Genomic DNA, 17,864 nt, shown 5'->3' with positions numbered 1-17,864 from the left:
ATACTGCCACAAAGTATTTTTAAACATAATAAAATATATTCCTTTCCTCCTCCTATGCTGAATCATTTTACTTTGTTCCTTTAAAAACTTCAAGTTAAAAGCTCTCCACCACAATAAGCTATTAATGTCGCCAGTTTCACAGCTCCCCACATAAATTTATAACAAGTTTTTCTGTTTTAACTACATGGGAGCACTGAGTTATTCCTGAAGGCAATGTTCCTGCAATTCCACTCTCTCCATCACACCCATAAGTCAACCTCCCCAGGTATTTCAGAATGAACTTCTCTTGATGGCTCCAGTTATTCCTGTCCCTCCCAGCTAAGGAGCTGTGGAGCCAAGTGGGGCAGGACAGGCATTGGTGCTGTGCTGTGGAGAGCAGCAAATGCCACAAAACCTGCAGCAATTGTTTTGTAGCCACTGGCCAGCTCCTAATAACTGAATCACAAAGTTACTGCTCATTTCTTGCTAGCTGAAATGAAACTCTGTTTGCAAACATCACCCTGTTTCTCCTGAGAGTTCTGAACGTTTTTCTCTTTTGTTCTTACAGGCACACAGCAAGAACTGGGCAATGCCCCTTGCCCCACACAGCAACATGTGGCTTCTGCACTGACATTTGTTAAATTGAAGGTTCTGATTAATTTCATTTTTAATCTTTTAAAGTGGATTTGAAGAGTAGCTGTATTTGGCCCGGAAGAACAACAGCTCAGGTCTCAAATTCTGTCTTTTAAAAGATTCAGCAGAGTGCAGGGTTTTTATTGGTTTTTATTATTTATTGGTTTGGGTTTTTCTTCTGCCCTATGCAGACTATGCTCACTTAGAGAAGATGGGACAAGGACTTCTTGGAAATTTTGTGATGTGATAGCATCAGATTGTGACGCTAACTAGTTTATAGGAAAAGTCTCCTACTGAGCTGGCTGACATCAGGCCCATCCACACTGGCTTTCTGGCTTGTATAAGGATGGAGAGCCTTAGATATTTATTCAACACCAGATATTTGTTGATGAGCTGTGAGTGTCCTCACATCAGATATTTGGATGAGCTGTGGGTGTCCTCATCTCCATGATTTTTCTGATCCTCACACTGACCAGGCTACAGCTCACACCATGGTGTGCCCTTGGATCCAATGGATGGGTTTCTCTTACAGGAAATGGGAACAGGAACTGCAGCTGCTGCTGCTGAGTGACTCCCCAAAACGTACACAGCACAAGTCTGTGAATCTGATTCTGTTACACCGCTCCCAAGGCACACACAATCATAACAGGATATCTTCCAATATTAATAGGGAAGCCCTAAGGAATTTGACTGCTAGGACAAAAATGTAGCCCAAAATATCAAAATAAAAGAGAAGCCTGTTGGGATCTTTTTCCTGCACACAAGGGAAAATGAATTTCAACTGTGCCAGAGCACAGTTTTTCTACTTGGATATTTTTATAGCTTTGTACATTATGAAAACAGAAAATAAAAATCTGTACAGAAATATATACATTCAAGCCAGCTATATGGAATCAAATTCCATTGTAATTATATATTATTAAGTGCCACTGTGTTATATTAAACTCTTTCTCAATTATCAACTTAACCTTGCACTTCAGCATATAAAAGTTGTCTCAGATTTTGTTCTTTGTACTTGCATTTGTTGGCAAAGTACATTCTGGGAGGTCCAAGAAATGCCTTAGACCACAACTTTTAAAGGATGTGGCAAACCAAAAGTCGTTAAAAAAAACAAATTTTGTCTGAAAATGGCAGTTTCATATGGCACACACTTCATGTCAAAGGTGATGGGGTTCAGGGGTGCCCCAGTAAGAAGCTCAGGTGAGAAAAACACACCAGCAGCAGCAGCAGCCCTGATCTGCAGAATGAGCCAAATTCACACCACACGTAATTAAACACGGCTCAAGTGCAGCCACTGGAACTGCACCCACCTTCACTTGTCTAAATTTGATAGCCAAATAAAATAACATTAGTATCAAAGATGAGGAAATGTTGCTGTTATCTTATTCCAAGCTCCTGTTCAAGAGCAGGTTCAGTGATTAATCAATTGGCCTAAAGGGAAAATGCAGAGAAAAGAACAAAAATAAATCAATGTATGAAATACTATGCAATGTCAGATATACCTAGAACTGATCACATTACTGCTCTGTCAGATTGGCCTGCAATTGGGAAATATTCCTGTCTGGCAGATGTCACCAGCGAGGCAAATCACTTGCTCAAAAAGGAGAAGCAATTCTCATCTCCTATTTCTATTGAATGTCTTTGTGGAAAATACCGGTTTAGCCTAATACTAGCAAAGTTCTTTTTTACAATGAACTAATACCTATTTTTACTCATCTAAATGGGTAAAATTTTGAATAGTTACCGTGGGATCACTACAAAGGACAAAATATTTGAGAAAAAGAGTAAAAAGACAACCATCACTGGAATGGAAAAAACCTATATTGTGCCACAGCAAGAGGAGCCAAGAGGAAAACTGTTTCCCTAAAAGTGAAGTTATGTCAACCCTGCAAAGATCTGCTAAAGCTGGCTCAGGCTGCTCCTGCATTGTTCTACTGGGGCCAATACTCTGACTCTCAGGAAGAGTTAATTAGCTCAAATGAAAGCCGTTCCATGCAATTACACTGCTTCTGCTACCTGAACTACTTTGCATGGCAGGGCATTATATAAAAAGAAGATGCTGTTTATAAAGCTTGCAACGGAGCCTTTTTCTCTGTTTCACACCTCCTACCTTAATTGAATCAAATTTATGCATGTATGTGTGTAACAGTAATCTCTGCACAGCACTGGGGAGACACTACAATGTGTTACAAAATCCTTTTTATGAGATACAGATCAGACTTAAGTACAGAAAGCACACTCATTGTTACTTAATAAAAAGAATATTATAATGGTCATTATTGGTAACAGCAGCTGAAGTATAATGACATCAAATAGGACTGGAGGAAATTACCAAGGAGGGTGCAAGAGACTTTTCTCTGGCACATCTAAGGTCTGAATGAGCAAACTCATTGTAAGGTTCAAAAGATGAAAAAGGAGGAGCTATTGGAGGCAATTAAGGAGAAACTTCAGCTGTTTCAGGCCCATGACCTCAATGCTGAGAAGCCTCCACTCATTTCCAGACTACCATTAACTGCAAAGAGAAATGGTAACCAAGTCTTGCAGCGGGACAGATGTAATAGAAGAAAATTCTTTAGCTTCTGTTTAAACACAGCAGTCTCACATAGTGCTGAGACCCTCACACCCATTTCTCAGCTGATCTGAAACTGTTGCTGCAATAACTTTACAGAGGATTTTGTCTAGCAAAGTAGCCAATTGTGTAAATCCTTAGAGTTTAATAAAATGCTGAATGAAAAATGAAAATGAAATCTTACTTTCTTCCTCTATTTAAAATAACTTTTTCCTGAAGAACTTAAATGTTAAGACCCAGAACACAAAATCAGAAAGGTTTTTCTGGAGAAACAGATCATTTGACTGAAGAAAAGAAAGTAACCTGCAGGCTTATTAAAGGGAAACAGCTGTAATCACCAACTGAGCCCTTCTAAATAATTTCCAAGTATTGGCCATGTCTGAGTACACATACCCAGAAGAGGAATAGAAAAACCATGAATCACAACGATGAAGAGCACTGTCACCAGGTGATGGAGGAAGGCCAGCAGGGATCCCAGGTATTCCAGAGGGAAGGGAAGAGGCTGTGCCCTCTAGATGGCATTATGTGCCTGTAGATCCCAGATGGAGCTGGGGAGCCTGGCCAGGCACGGTGAGCACATCCCCACCTGCACAGGAACCATGGGCCCAGGGGTCAGGGAGGGAGGATCACCTTCCCTTCCGTGTGGGCAGGTGAGAAATGCACATTCCTGAAGGGCAGAGCAGGGACACAGACCTGGTTTTGCCATGTGGGAAGCACAGGAATGGTGCTCAGCCTAAGGTGAAATAAAAGGGAGGATGTGACCCCATATGGGGAAACCAGGAAAAAAGAAGATTGGGTTTATAAACAAACAAAACTCTCCTTGACATTTAATAGCTTCTGAAACAGACAAGGTACACTAAAATGTGCATGTAGCTATCCACATCCACACACATGAGGCTCCATGTGCAGCTTTTCTGACTCTATACTGAAATTTAACACTTAGTGATAATCAGAACCATCAGCAAAAATCACTTTCATGCATAATGGACCAATGTCAGACTATTCCACATTTGATTTATCTATCCTCTCTATATGTTTATAACTAATCTTAAAATCTGTGCTTGTCACCATGACAGATTAAGCAGACTTAAAAATAATTGTTTGGGTATTTTCTGCTGTGGACTATCAAATTAGCTGCATAATAAAGCCAGTGAATATTGGATTTCAAGAATATGTTAATCATACAGATTTCACATGTGTAGTTAAGCATTTCCCAACACAAAAGCCAACCCCTACAGACTAGAATTCAGCACAGTGCCCCTAATTCCAGTGTATGAGTGTAAATATACCTGCCCAGAATCCCTTCTGTAATCTCCAATGCCGTATTTCTACAAGATGAGCAAAAAAGAAACCACTATCAAATTAAGAAAAAGTGAATCACCATGAGATGTCAATACTGTTCAAGAATTTTCAAGGATAGTAAAGAGAAATTAAAAGATAAATTATTTTACTATGTTGTAAGTAAAGAGTTGTAAGGGATTCAGCTCAAACAGCTGAGGTAAATTAATTGGGATTTCCTGTGCAGCCAGGGGAGAACACCCCCAAAATACTGGGATTTTAAAAATAATGTTAGCTTGAAATTAACAACTATTTATTTAGTTTATGTACTGTAGAACTGTCATTACTGTCAGCCAAATTGCATGCATTAGTATGTAAATTAAAAATACAGGGTGTGATTCTAAAAATCGCTGTCACATAGAAGCTTTCCCCTGAAACAAGTGCCACTGTGAGTAATGAGCAGGCTCACAGAAAGGCTTTGTGGAGAGCCAGGCCCATCCACAGCTCAGAGAAAGTATTTAAAAAAATTACTGAGTCTCACTCTCTGCAATGATGGATGTGTGGAGATAAACACAGGCACCTAGATCTATAGCACAGTGCTGGAAAATCTCATTCCATTCCACGGGGAGAGTGGATTCTCAATTGTAGCACGTGCCTGATTGCTGAAAAGGTAAGTAAGTTACAGTAAATGCTGATTATCTGCGAGAAGGCACCACACTTGGAGAGAAGGGTACTGAAAAACTATCATTAGATTATAAAAGGCAGACAGAAATAGCAGATCCCTTCACTGCAACTTAACAAGGACTGTGTGCAGGATACAGTTAACATTCATTACAATAGAGAAAATCTGACAGGTTTAATAAAACCGAGATGATTTTCCCTGACTTCTGTGACTTACCTTTTCTTCACTGACTGCATCTATTCCTCAGACCTTCTGGCATCAAATCATTATTCTTGTGGCCACACTCAATACTCTGAACTATTGAAAGACTGCTGTTATGTCAGCCAGCTAAGTACCACAGAGCTTTGTGTGTGGTACACAGCTGTAAGAAAAGTGCCATTGGACTGGAACTCAGAAAATCCCAGAAAAAAATTAATTTATTACCTGCTTTTTACAGAAAATAAATGTAATTTCATTTGGCTGTGGTAAAATGAACATTACATGCTTATCTATGATCTCATTTTTTTCAATAAAATTTCCAGATCTCAATATACTGTCTTGAGGATTCTACAGGATACCTATAATTTCTACAACTGCATGCACCAAAACTTAGGAAAAAAAATCACCACTGTAGGCGAACTACAGGATAGTCTAAACAGCACCCTGACTAAATTATTAAAATATGCAAATTTTAAAAATTGCATATAAGACATATGCATATATTGCATTTTCTCCCCCCTGCAAGATGTTGGATTCACTGTCCTGGAAAAGAGCATTTTATATCATTCTGCCTTGAGAAGGAAGAAATCAGGAACAGCACAAGTTACTCCTTTCCCACGTGCCGTGTACCTCACTGGGATGCACTGATGGGTGGGATGAGCACTGAAGCTGGGAAGTAACTTTCATTAAAACCTGTTTACTGCATCAGCAGGCTAAAGGAGAAAAATCCTGATACGCAGCAAAATTCACAGGTAGTTGATGGGGTATGACACGATGACAAGCTTAAAACAATTAAATGCTGGTCTGAGACACAGCAGAACAGAAATGAGAGTTGAAGCATACTCCGTTGAGCACATGGTTGAATTAGCTTATTTCAATATATTACTGATTTGTGGGTATGTCAGAGTACAAAACAGGGCTGATCTGGAAGCTTTTACCCTTTCAATATGTGCTAAACCCTCAGAAGCTCTGCATGTTGTGACCCAAAACATTCAACTTCTGAAGCACTGCCGTGGTTGGTCATAGGAGATGCAACTCCATATTCTTTTATTTTCCCTTAGACTCAATCAGAAAAGAAAACAATACTGTTTGTAACTCAGGCTGAAATTCTCAGGAGGCACCACATTTTCTTTGATTTTAGAAAATATTTTAAGCTTTTGCTGAACTGAATAGTGAGAAAAATGCAGATAAGCATGGCCTTCTCTTGCACTATGGAGACAATGGCTTAATGTACAGTAATTTTTATCCAGGCACTCTCCCATTTCAGGAGATGGAGCTGTTTGGTGAACAGTGGATCAGAAATCTGTCTCTAATGATGGCAGGAAATGGTTACAGCAATGACAGAGAAAATCTGAACCGCTCTTCTTACATCCAGTGGGCTGAGCTATTTTCAACACCCCTGTTGTAAATTCATATCCCTACTAGATCATCTTGATTTTTCTATGCCAAAAGAGAAATTGCCATGAATTTCAACTGGCTTAGGGGAAAAAAAAATAAAGGGAGAGAGAAAAATAGAAAGATAAATATTTTACATGTCTGCAGGAAATACATCCTCTTCTCCTAAATACTCACCACATTCTAACTGAATTGAACTGTCTGCCCAGGAGAGGTTTCTATTAATCCTTATCCATATGAGGATATTATTTCCAGTAACATCCCAAGAGATAACTCTGTGCCAGCTGTGGAGCCTCACACCCCTGTGGGATGGCTGGAAAAGCCACGGTGGGAGATGTGAACTGGCAGGAGGGGAACAAACAAAAGCTGGGATGAGACTTTGAGGACTCCAGCCAGAGCAGGGGAGGACAGACAGCAGGAGGAAAGCAGCCCAGGGCACAAAGGCAAGGAGAAACAGGTAGCAGCCATGAAATTTGCTTCCCAAAGACCAGCTGAGCCACTGAGGACCTACAGCAGATGAGCTCAAGCATCATCAGGTTATAGAAAACATTCAGCTGGATGGTATCTGTTCAGTTTTAATTTAAAATTTCCTCAGTTATTGGAAAGCTGAAACAGCTTGCCAATAGTGTTATCTGGACAGAGCTGGAATAAACTGGGCTGGTTTTGAAAGCAGTGATGCAATTCTGTGCTGATTCACCACTGTGTAAGGCTGGAAATAAGACTTTCCCTGTCTCATTGTCTGATCCCTTGCCATAAAAAACAAAAGAGTTCTTAGGCACAGTTCAGAAAACAAATTAAAGAAGTCTCCTACTGAAAAGATTTAAAAGTAAAATCATCCAATAATTAGAATTAAGTAGGTTGGTCTTCAGAGACAAATCAGCATAATGGATCTAGTTGCGTGGATGGCCAAGGCATTGGGCTAAGAAGAGCTTCTGGATGAATCAGATTAAATACATTGGCTGGAACAAGACAGGTTGCTACAAAATTTTTAGAATGTTGCTACAAAATATTCCAAAGTTCCAGGATTTTTCTATGCATCTAAGTCAAGTGATTCACATTTCCTATACACCAGGGAATCAGCTGACTTTCAATAAACAAGAAGTCTCACAGATATTTTCAGAAACTCAGGCTCTCTGCCTCTGCATATGGTGTGCTTCTTTCCATGGAAAAGAAAATAATTATTAGTTTTCTTACCATTTTACCCTCCAGTACATGGAAAATAATTCAAATAAAAATAAAGAAGATAAAATAATGAGCAAAATAAAAAACCAGCAGCATCCCATTCAAAGTTATCTTCTCCATCCACCCAGAGGAATTATGTACCCTTCTCATATTTCTATTTTATAGTTCATAGTTCATTCCTATCATGTCTTTCTTCCTCTGCAGAGTAGTAAAAAGACAATATCGGAAATACTTGACGTACTTCCTCATTTGTTTAATGGTGATGATAAAAGGGAAATGACTCCTCTAATATATTTGAACACTTAGCTTATTATCCTGAGTGAGTTTTCTCCCAAAGCTCCATTTATTAAAACAAAACACATCTTTCTGTGATGAACTGCAAAGGGTAAGAGGGCAAAATTCTTTAATTAAAATTGGAGTGGTTTGATGACTGTACCCCAGCAGATAGTGCTTCCACTGCAGCCTGGTTTACTGAAACCTCCATTGAGTCTCACTCACCCGCAAGCAATGAGATTTTCACACATGAATTAGGCTTTTCATTCAATAACTCCAAGGTTACAATCCAATGCTACCCCAGTGCTTTGCTGAAAAATGCAAGGTTGGGAGCAGCCCTCAGTCAGTATTTCTGAGGCCAAAAGAACCCGTGCCCATTGCAGCTGGGGAAGCAGACACTTAGCAAACCAGGGAACCTCCTCTTTGTTGCCCATGTTTATTTAATTTTGAATGCAAATACTGTGGTTTTAACAAGGTGCTAGCTCTGTCCCAGTCACTTCATGAGCAGCCAAAAGCAAATCTTTCTAAGCAAGCTGCACTGCTGCATTTGCAGAGAAGGACATTCAAAAGAGCTGGAACATTTCAGAGTCAGACACAGCTAATTCATACTGAATTACCCTCCCTGCATAAATGTCTGTGCAAATGACAGACCTTAATAAGCCTTCAAAGCTGACACAGTATTTATCACTGATTAAATTTTTAAAATCAAAGTAACTATAGCTTTTACAGACATGTTTAGATTAAGACTGACATTAATGCTGTAGATCAGTTTAAATCACTTGCAATTATGCAGGTGCTTGGTGCTTGTATTTCAGTCATTTGAGGCTAAATTGGGGCAGAGAACCCACAGCTCCATATTGGGTAACAAAGCTTTGGGACACTCTTAGAGCCTTTACAGACACTGTTTGTCTAATACAGAATATTCTTAAAGCTTCCCTCTGTGGACTGTAAATGTGTAAATTGTTCTTGCTGGAAAAAAGGAATAGTAGACAATCTTGAAATGAAAATCCATATAACACCTAACATACCCAGGAGAGCAAATTAAGGCTTTGTGAAAAATCTCTAACTTGTATATATGTGACTTTGGAAATATAATATTATTTTATTTTACTGTAATTGAAAATGGTGAAAAAATCTGGAACTGCTCTATGGGGGTTGATGCATGTCCAGAAGAAATGATACTTTTTGTATATTTCTAGCTACAATTAAAAAAAAAATGCAATTCTTCTGGTGATGAAAGCAGAATTTAAAAAAGGAAATTCCACCACGGAGTTCATATGTTATTAACCATATTTCATTAATATTTCATTTTTTGCAGCACTCCAGATACACAGAGAAGATATCAGAGAATGGGTTTTTTTCTTTGTAAGAGCTAGAAGGCATTTGATCATAACTACTGAAGTAAATTAAATGGCATTTCAAGAGCAGCCAACTAAAAATGCTGAAGGCATAAAGGAATTTTGATATCCAGGAAATCACAATTAATTTCAACTATGTAAAATGGGACACAAGATGGTGTGAACCATTTTTTATTTGTCATCTGTTCCATTTGATTAGAAACTTATGGTATTTATCAGTCAGTAAAGTGGAAATAGAATTTGCTGTAAATGATAAAGGATGCAAAAAAAATTATAGGCAAAAGGAGCAATGGGAGAATATGTGCAGATAACTCTTATCAAAGTATATGATAGCTTTCACTTGGGCTGGCTACAAAGATACTTTATTATTCTGATTCGTACTGTTCTGTGAGAAAATTTCTAGGATAAGCAGCAGTTAATAAAACATAAAAGGTATTACTGAAATTTATTTGGCCATACAATTGACAGCAAAAAAAGGAGACATTTTAAACACAACTCCCATGATATGGAAGCTATTTTAATAAAGTTTCCTGTGAAAATGAAGCCTTGCCCCTTTCCTTATTCTCAGATTTCCTGCTCCAGATGCAGCTGACCAGGATGACTACAGGTTTTTTCCCATCCACAGAAACTCCTGAAGGATACTATCATGTACCTCACATCTACAAGGTCAGTAACCCAGGAAGGGCAGAAACAATTTGCTCTATGTGTGGAACAGGAATTATTTTTCCATACAGACATTCCAAACAAAAGAAACTAAATCATCTGTTATATTGTGCATGCATAGCTACCATTTATCCCTGAGCCTTTCTCTTTTGGTACTTCATTCACTGGACAATTAGCTCAGATTTACTCAACTTTTTATGTGAACAGCCAAGAGAAGGTATTAACCAGAACAAAAAATACCTGCTGGATGTAAACTTCTACAGAATAAAAACTTCACTTTTCCTTAGATGTGCATGGTCAAATATATTTATATGCATGTGTATAAATGCAAATTTATATTATGTGTGCCAAGCCACAGGCCAGTGAACACAGCTGAGGAGGAAGAGGATGAAATAATTCTACAATGCCCCAACAGACCAGCTTGTCATGTGCTACAGTTGAGGAACAAACAAACAAATAAGAAGGGACATCAAAAGCTTTCTTACCAGTGATGAAATTATATTAATAAAATTATATTAATAGGCATTAATGGATTAGGTGACACACTCTGACTATTACTTTTAACAGCTTCTGTTTATAGGCAGTGTTCAGACTCGAGAGGACAGATGGAGATCCAATTCTAGTAAACACTTTATTAGCCCTTCTGATTTCATTAATTCTGTAACATCTAATAATGTAAAGTAAGATTAAAGATCCTGACACCCACAGCACAAAAACCTAACAAACAGTAATTTTTTGCTCCTTTCTAGATAGACTAATAAAATATTTAGAATAATTAGTCTTAAAATAGTAAAGAATTAGAGCAGCTAATTGCATACAACTTTTAAAAAAGTCTCTTAATTAATAAACCCTACAGTCTTTGACACTACAATTTATATTGTTCAAGAGAAAAATACAGCAAAGATAAATAATGTCAAACAACACACAGTTAACAGCACTTTGTTTTGATTATATTGGATCACAATTAATGTTGGCCCTGGAGCTCATCGTTCTGCTTTGATAGCTCCTTACACTCCATGTGTGGATTAACCCCTGGAGCGCTGGCATTCTCTAATGTGGTTTTGAGCAAGGCACTGCACAGCAGTGACACCAGTGAGCAGAGGTCTCCCTGCCCTTCCTCAACCAGGTCCTGCCTGTCCTTAGTGCTGCGTTCTGTATCAGTTTGCCACAACTGATAAGGGCTGTGACATTGCTGAACACCTCCCTACCAATGAGGACATAAAGAACTGCAAATGTCATGCAGACTGGTTAAGAATGAGGCAAAGCAAACAGAAATCATGCATGTTTTGGAAATAAAAGACCACAAGGAACCTACAGTCATTCTCCATCAACAGATAAAGCAACACTTATTAAACTGTGCACTATTTTTAGAGTTTTACTGTCTTAACCACTTAGTAGCATGTGGTTTTTATCCCCAGGGCAAAATTAGAGTTATTTAATATTACATGTGTTCATTTTACAAACAGTCTAAGCCTTTGAAGTAAAAGTAAAGAAACTGCCTACACCTTTGAGATTTCAGATCCTGTATTTAGATCTAAACAGGACTGGTTGTAACTGTTTATATTTTACTTTTAAAAAAGTCCTCAAGAACAAAAACCCAGAGCCTTAATCTATCAGAGTACAACCCAAAAATTATCATGTAAAAGGGCCTTCACACTTAAACAAAAATGTATAGGGATAGTGACAAATCTATTGTCTACCAATACCTTACACAGGCAAGATATCACTCAGATCATTCTAAGGCTTTCAGTTACCCATACCTAAAATGCTGCATAAATGCTTGAACAGAAGAGAAAGAAGAAAACACTAGAAAGGTGAAAAATGCACTTTGTAGTAGTTAAAAATTAGATTTAAATATGCAGTCTTATTTTTTCATAGACATTGAAATTCATGTTTCTATCAAGGAGCACAAAATAATTTCATGTATATTGTGGTCAAAGTTTTACCTGCACCATTTCCATGGCTGCCTTAGAAAACTTTCAAACTTCTCCTCTAGTTAGAAGCTACCACAAGCTTCTAACTATCTGCACTATTTTGCAGATCCTAATTTTCCAGAAATGCACTCAAAATGTAGAGTGTGCAATTCTCCATGAGGTCTACAAGGAAATAGATTTTCCACAGCCTGGCAGTAAAAAGGCCTGAGCTCTCCCAAGCAAGCAGTCCAGCAATTAAAAATTGAGCAATAAACTACACTGGAGCAAAACTAGTTTTATGACAGTTGTTAAACCACCTATATTAGTCTTGCAATATTAATAATTGAAACAAAACGAGTAAAAGCAATTTTTCTTATTAAATGGTCTCAAAGGAATTAAAATAATGTATTTAATTCCTTTTAAAGGTATGTGATGCTCAGCATTAGAGAGGGATCCTTTTAGTGGTTCTAAGCTTCCCGTTCACCCTTGGTAAATGAATTGTGAAAAAAATACCCCATAACATGAAATCAGGTGAACTGTGAAAGATTAGATTAATACCACAGGGTGATTCAGTGCCAATAACTGAATGAGGCAGGGGGAAGGGTGGTCTTTTATGTGTGAAACTCTTGTGCTTCTTACCTCCAGAGCTTTCAAACGCTCCAAGAGCAATTTTGTTTTTTCCTTTTCCTCCTCAGTGCTGCTGCTTTCACTTCTTGAATCTTCATCTGCCCGTGTGTGAATTTTTTCCATGCCTTCTTTACATCTCCTACTGTCTTCTGACAGCTTTTCCTGCAATGATTTTTTAAAAATGTCATTACTCACAGGTGCAAATGAAGTTAACTATGCAAATACCTCCAATCCTCCCTTGTATATGAATGAAAAAAAGACAGAGGAAGTTGCTAGTGACATGATTAAAGTGCTAAATAAGTGGAGTCACGAAGGCTCTGTGACACATGCTATGCCAATTCTGCAAGTGTATGCACAACTTAACTGCTACTTCCACTTCAGATTTTTAAAACTCAGAACTTGTCATTTCTTCAATAACCTCCATTTTCTTCTTTAAAAGTTGCAATGAACACTGAACATACCAGCTTTCAGCGGCAGCTTTTTGCCACTGAGAGATAAAGCAGTTTATTGAGGGAAAGCTAACATATGTTCACACTTAATGTCTTTCACCTTTCTTCATCTAGAGCTAATATTGAATTATTAAATAATGGGCTGAGAATCAAGCTGCTACCAGATGAATACTGATTTAAGATCTGCTCTAGCATATAACTGGAGAGAATGAGACTGACAACAAAACTTTCAGTAGTGCCCCAGTCTATTTCCAGTCAGTCAGCCTGAGCTGGTACCAGCTGCTGAGAGGCTGCTGAGTTTTACCAGAGCTCTGTAGAAATCATGGGATTGAACAGTGAACCCTGCTATCTCCAATAATTATCTCTCCAAGCTCTCTGTCCACAGAGAGAGTGAGACAGAGAAAGAAACACCAAGACTAGAAGCAGGCAATGTAAAACACTGCCCAAAATTACAATGCAAGCATAAAGGGAAAAAAAGAGAGCTCCACAGATGTTGAGAGTGACCCATCATCAAAGCACAGCACAGGAGGGACTGGCTCTACCTTGCAAACCACCTTCTCTACCTGCATGAGCAGATTCAGTCTGACAACTCATGAGCAGCTTGAGAATGGAAAATGTGAGGTAAATCCACATTAAATACTGGGTGTCAGAACAAATCTGGCGAATTCCTTCAATGAGCATCTAGTCTTTGTGTGCTTTTCTGATAATTATGTACAAAAGCTCAGACATTCATGATCTTTGAGTTACCCCAGATTTGAGATGCTTTCCCCATAAATACTATACAACATGCAATCTGTCTAAGCACAGAAGTGTGCATCTTCATGAAGAACTGATCCTGCTCGAATAATGTGCAAATACAACTGTTTGAGAGTTAATAGCAAGGCATTGTCTTTACTAAATCCCACATAGGTAGCTGAATTAAAAATCAGCATTCTGGATCACATTCACAACAATGTCTTTTTAAAATATTAACTAGCTTAGAAATTGACTATTACTATGTTAAAACTTTAATCATGAATTAGTTTTATATGCTATGGGCTTAATTAATAAATACCCTTACACAAACCATGAAGCAAATATCTCATTCTGAGTCCCAAAACACAGATGTCAAAGAGCTATTCCATAAGGTTTCCAACATTACTGCTACCCTGATCACAAAGGAAACATAAATATTGTACTTGGGCTTTGTTTTTTTGTTCTTGCTACTCACTGATGCAACAATCAAGTATCTGTAAAAGAGCCATTAAACCATTTTTGCTTCAAGTTGCCCAAAGGAGTGCATTGAGATAAAACACCTCAATGAACTCAGGGGAAAGAAATGACAAAGGTATATCTCTGATGCAATTCAAATACAAACTATTATTTTTAGGATGGGATGTGACATGAATTAGATGTGGCTAACAATAGTAAGAAAACATAAACATACGCACAGGGTCACCTTTGCTGCACAAACTCAGGGCAGCAATTTCAAAGGACAAGTAGAAGAAAGCACAGGTTATGACACTTCATTACAGAAAGTGGAGTAATGCAGCTTCTCATAGAGTAAATCCCAGCCACAAAAAAAAGTAATCTATTCATCTTCTAATTACAAAATTAGATGAACTTTGCACACTAGTGGCATAATCAGAACACACATCCTGTTTTACTCTGATGTGCATTTGACTACCTCATGATACTGCTCTGAGTGCTGAAGTACAGCTCACATAGTTCCAAAGTAGTTGCTACTAAGCAATAATAAATGAGTTCCAGCATTCCAGCCATGGAAAAGGTGCAGAACAGAGGAAAATCTTCCAACCTTAGAAACTGTGCTTAGACATGCCATTTGCTGAGGGACTGCCCCATCACATTCACCAGTTCCACCTGGGTGATGTCCAGTGAGGGCTGAGTGGAAAATCCGCACTCCAGAAAGCAAGCAGGGATTTGGAAAGCACCTTTTGTGCTAAAAGTCAAATCCCTAAAGTGACAAAGGCTTTTGGAATGACAGAAACCTCTTGGGTGTGCAAAATCTGTTAGTATCAAAGGAGCTGAGTGCTGGGGGAGGAAATGTGCATCTCCTGGGGGATGCTGGACAAATCCTACAGAGGGCTCTGGAGCGAGCATGCAGAAGGCAGCAAACAATGGGGTAAAGCAGCTTACTCCTTTTTTCCCTGAATTCCTACACTTCTGGTGTTATCTCAAATAAAGAGCATATTTTGCCACTCCTGAGCAGTCCCTGCTCATGCCTCACATACTGCACCGTCACAGGCAGGCTGTGTTCAAAGTGAATAACAAAATCCTCCCCAGGTGCAAAGCCCAGAAAGGGCAGAGTAAGTGCTGTCCTGCTGATCAGTGCAGTTTAATTTCTGGGAAAAGGTAACAGTTGGAAATGGTGCTCTGGAAGTAAAACAGCTTAAAAAAAAAAAAAAAAAAAAAAAAAGAAAAAAAAAGAGAGGAAGAAAAAGCTTTAATTCCACTCTGGGTCTCCCCAGACCAATGAGTTTAAGATACATGCTTGTACCATGAGAGGATGCAAACACAAAAGCCTGATGAGAATTCTGCAGTAAAGGCTCATCTACGTCTCTAATGCTCTGTGTCAACAAAGAGAAAATAAAAATATTAAAAATTCAAATCTTACAGAAACTAGGATTATGCTGCTCACTGTAGACCCTTTCCCACAGAAATTAATGAGAAACTTACAATGGAGTCCCACATTGTGTAAGCTTCTCAGGCTGGTTTAAACTGCCACTGCTCTTCTGAAACCAACAGCATTTTGCAAATCATGAATTACATCCTGCCCTGACCATTATTCCTAAGTTTTCAGTTTGCCCCATAAATCAAACAAGCAGTCCAGTGATGATGAACCCTTTGATGAAACACCACGGGGCCCATGGAAAACAAGGGATGGAAACAGTCCCTGCAGCCCAGGAATGGCAACCATGATCCAGGATCAATGGAAAGATATAAATCACTAAAGACATTGATCTATGAGGCTGGACAATGCAGTGGCCTGACTGAGACTTATCAGAAAGCTGGATTTCAGTTAGCTAAACTAGGAGAGAGCAGTATAATATTCCCTCTTTCCACTAATAAATAAAGTAAGAACAATAAATTAAGACAGCAGGAAATACACCTGAAATGGCAAATGATAATTTACTGGAAACTGTGGAATGTAAAGCCAATTTTCTCTCTTCTCTCTTCCATCTACCTTTCAGAATATTGAACAAGGAAGTGTTTTCACTGTTGATAAACAGGGAGTAACCGCAGTGATGGAAAAGATCATAGAGAAGCTTTCAGAAGATAAGAGAACAAAGTGCCTGTTTCAGAAATTACCTCTTTCTTCATCCCAAGAAAGGCAAAAGGCTGCTAACCCTAACAATTACTCATTGGGATGTCTTTCCTCTGAGAACTGTCACCTTTTCAAGGAAGAGAAGTATTGAAGGGATATTTAGTTAGTTATTTCTTAACTATTATTTAAGAAATTATGTTACTTTAGAAGTTTTTTTGGTAGTACCATCAGCCCTTTCTTCTTTCTAAGATGCTTTGTAGGAATAATACTACACAAATGCACACACGGAAAAGGAGGAAAATAAAAGAGAGCTCATGTAAAAATATTTCAATTTTTTGAAATTGAAATATAATAGATATATAACAGCTGTAAAATTTCAAACCAAGAAGAGTAAACATCAGAAGACACAAAGAAAAAAAAGTAGCTGGCAAAGATTATTCTAGAATTTCTTTTTTATGGTGAAAACTATGATTAGGCACTGGACAAGTGGCCATAATAATACAAGATAGCATAATCTAATACTGATATAACTGGATCTGGGATCTAGAGCACTGATTATAAAAAAGCACACATGACAAAATCTGATTGAATCAAACTTGAATTAAAAAAGATCAACATTTTTGAAATGCTGATTTTCCCAGAGAGTATTGGATGACATGAACTGCTTGTCTGGAAAGTGATAAGCAATAATTAGAAATGACATCTTTGCTTGTAGAAGCTAAAGATCATTTTCATGTGCTAAGCACAGGTTCTTTAGAGAAGTGAAGTTTTTCAGATGCAATTCAGTAAGGATCCCTCAGACACAAAAGATCTCTATTTCAATTTTGGGTGTCAGATTGTGATGCCTGAGTGGCATCTTCTTTTCTGAATTCCTTTTAATTCTTCAACTCTGAAATTTATTAGAGACAAAGGCTTTACAATGGTAGCAAATTCAAATTCTTCTGATAGTCATGCCTGCAATTTTCTAAAACCACACTTTAATCACACATTAATCAACCAAGAATAAAATATATGTAAGATATATAATGAAATAGTGCTTATGATTGCAGAAAACCACTTAACTGAGGAAAAAAACCAAAAATATTCACAATGTAGATATTAATTATTCTTATAGAGAGGCAGTGGTAACAGGCATCCAAGAATCCAGTCTATGTGGAACCCAAACTATGCTGATAACACCTCAAAACACTTTGGTGCTTTCTGTGGTGTGCCCAGAGCTTCCACAGGACCTTGTAAATAAGATATTTACTGAGCAGTTATCTTAGATTTTAGTGAATGTGGTGATCTGAGTACACTACACCACACACTCTAACACTTTCTACAATCAAGGCAGATCTCCCTCCAAACCCAAACTGCAATTTACAATCCACACACGGAATTGTTTGTGTTTGCACCGCTTT

General features: G+C 38.2%; 1 protein-coding gene across 1 annotated transcript in view; it reads right to left on the bottom strand.

Moving 5' to 3' along the window:
* Positions 1-17,864, bottom strand: part of NCKAP5 (NCK associated protein 5) — a 380,696-nt gene that overhangs the window by 102,957 nt on the left and 259,875 nt on the right. Inside the window, exon 7 of the mRNA XM_063161631.1 lies at positions 12,763-12,912. Within this exon, the coding sequence (XP_063017701.1) occupies positions 12,763-12,912 (150 nt within the window). The remainder of the gene's footprint in view (positions 1-12,762; positions 12,913-17,864) is intronic.

The sequence above is a fragment of the Melospiza melodia genome, chromosome 8 (genome assembly GCF_035770615.1).
Source record: "Melospiza melodia melodia isolate bMelMel2 chromosome 8, bMelMel2.pri, whole genome shotgun sequence".
Lineage (NCBI taxonomy): Eukaryota > Metazoa > Chordata > Aves > Passeriformes > Passerellidae > Melospiza > Melospiza melodia.
This window is presented reverse-complemented; position numbering and strand designations above follow the sequence as displayed.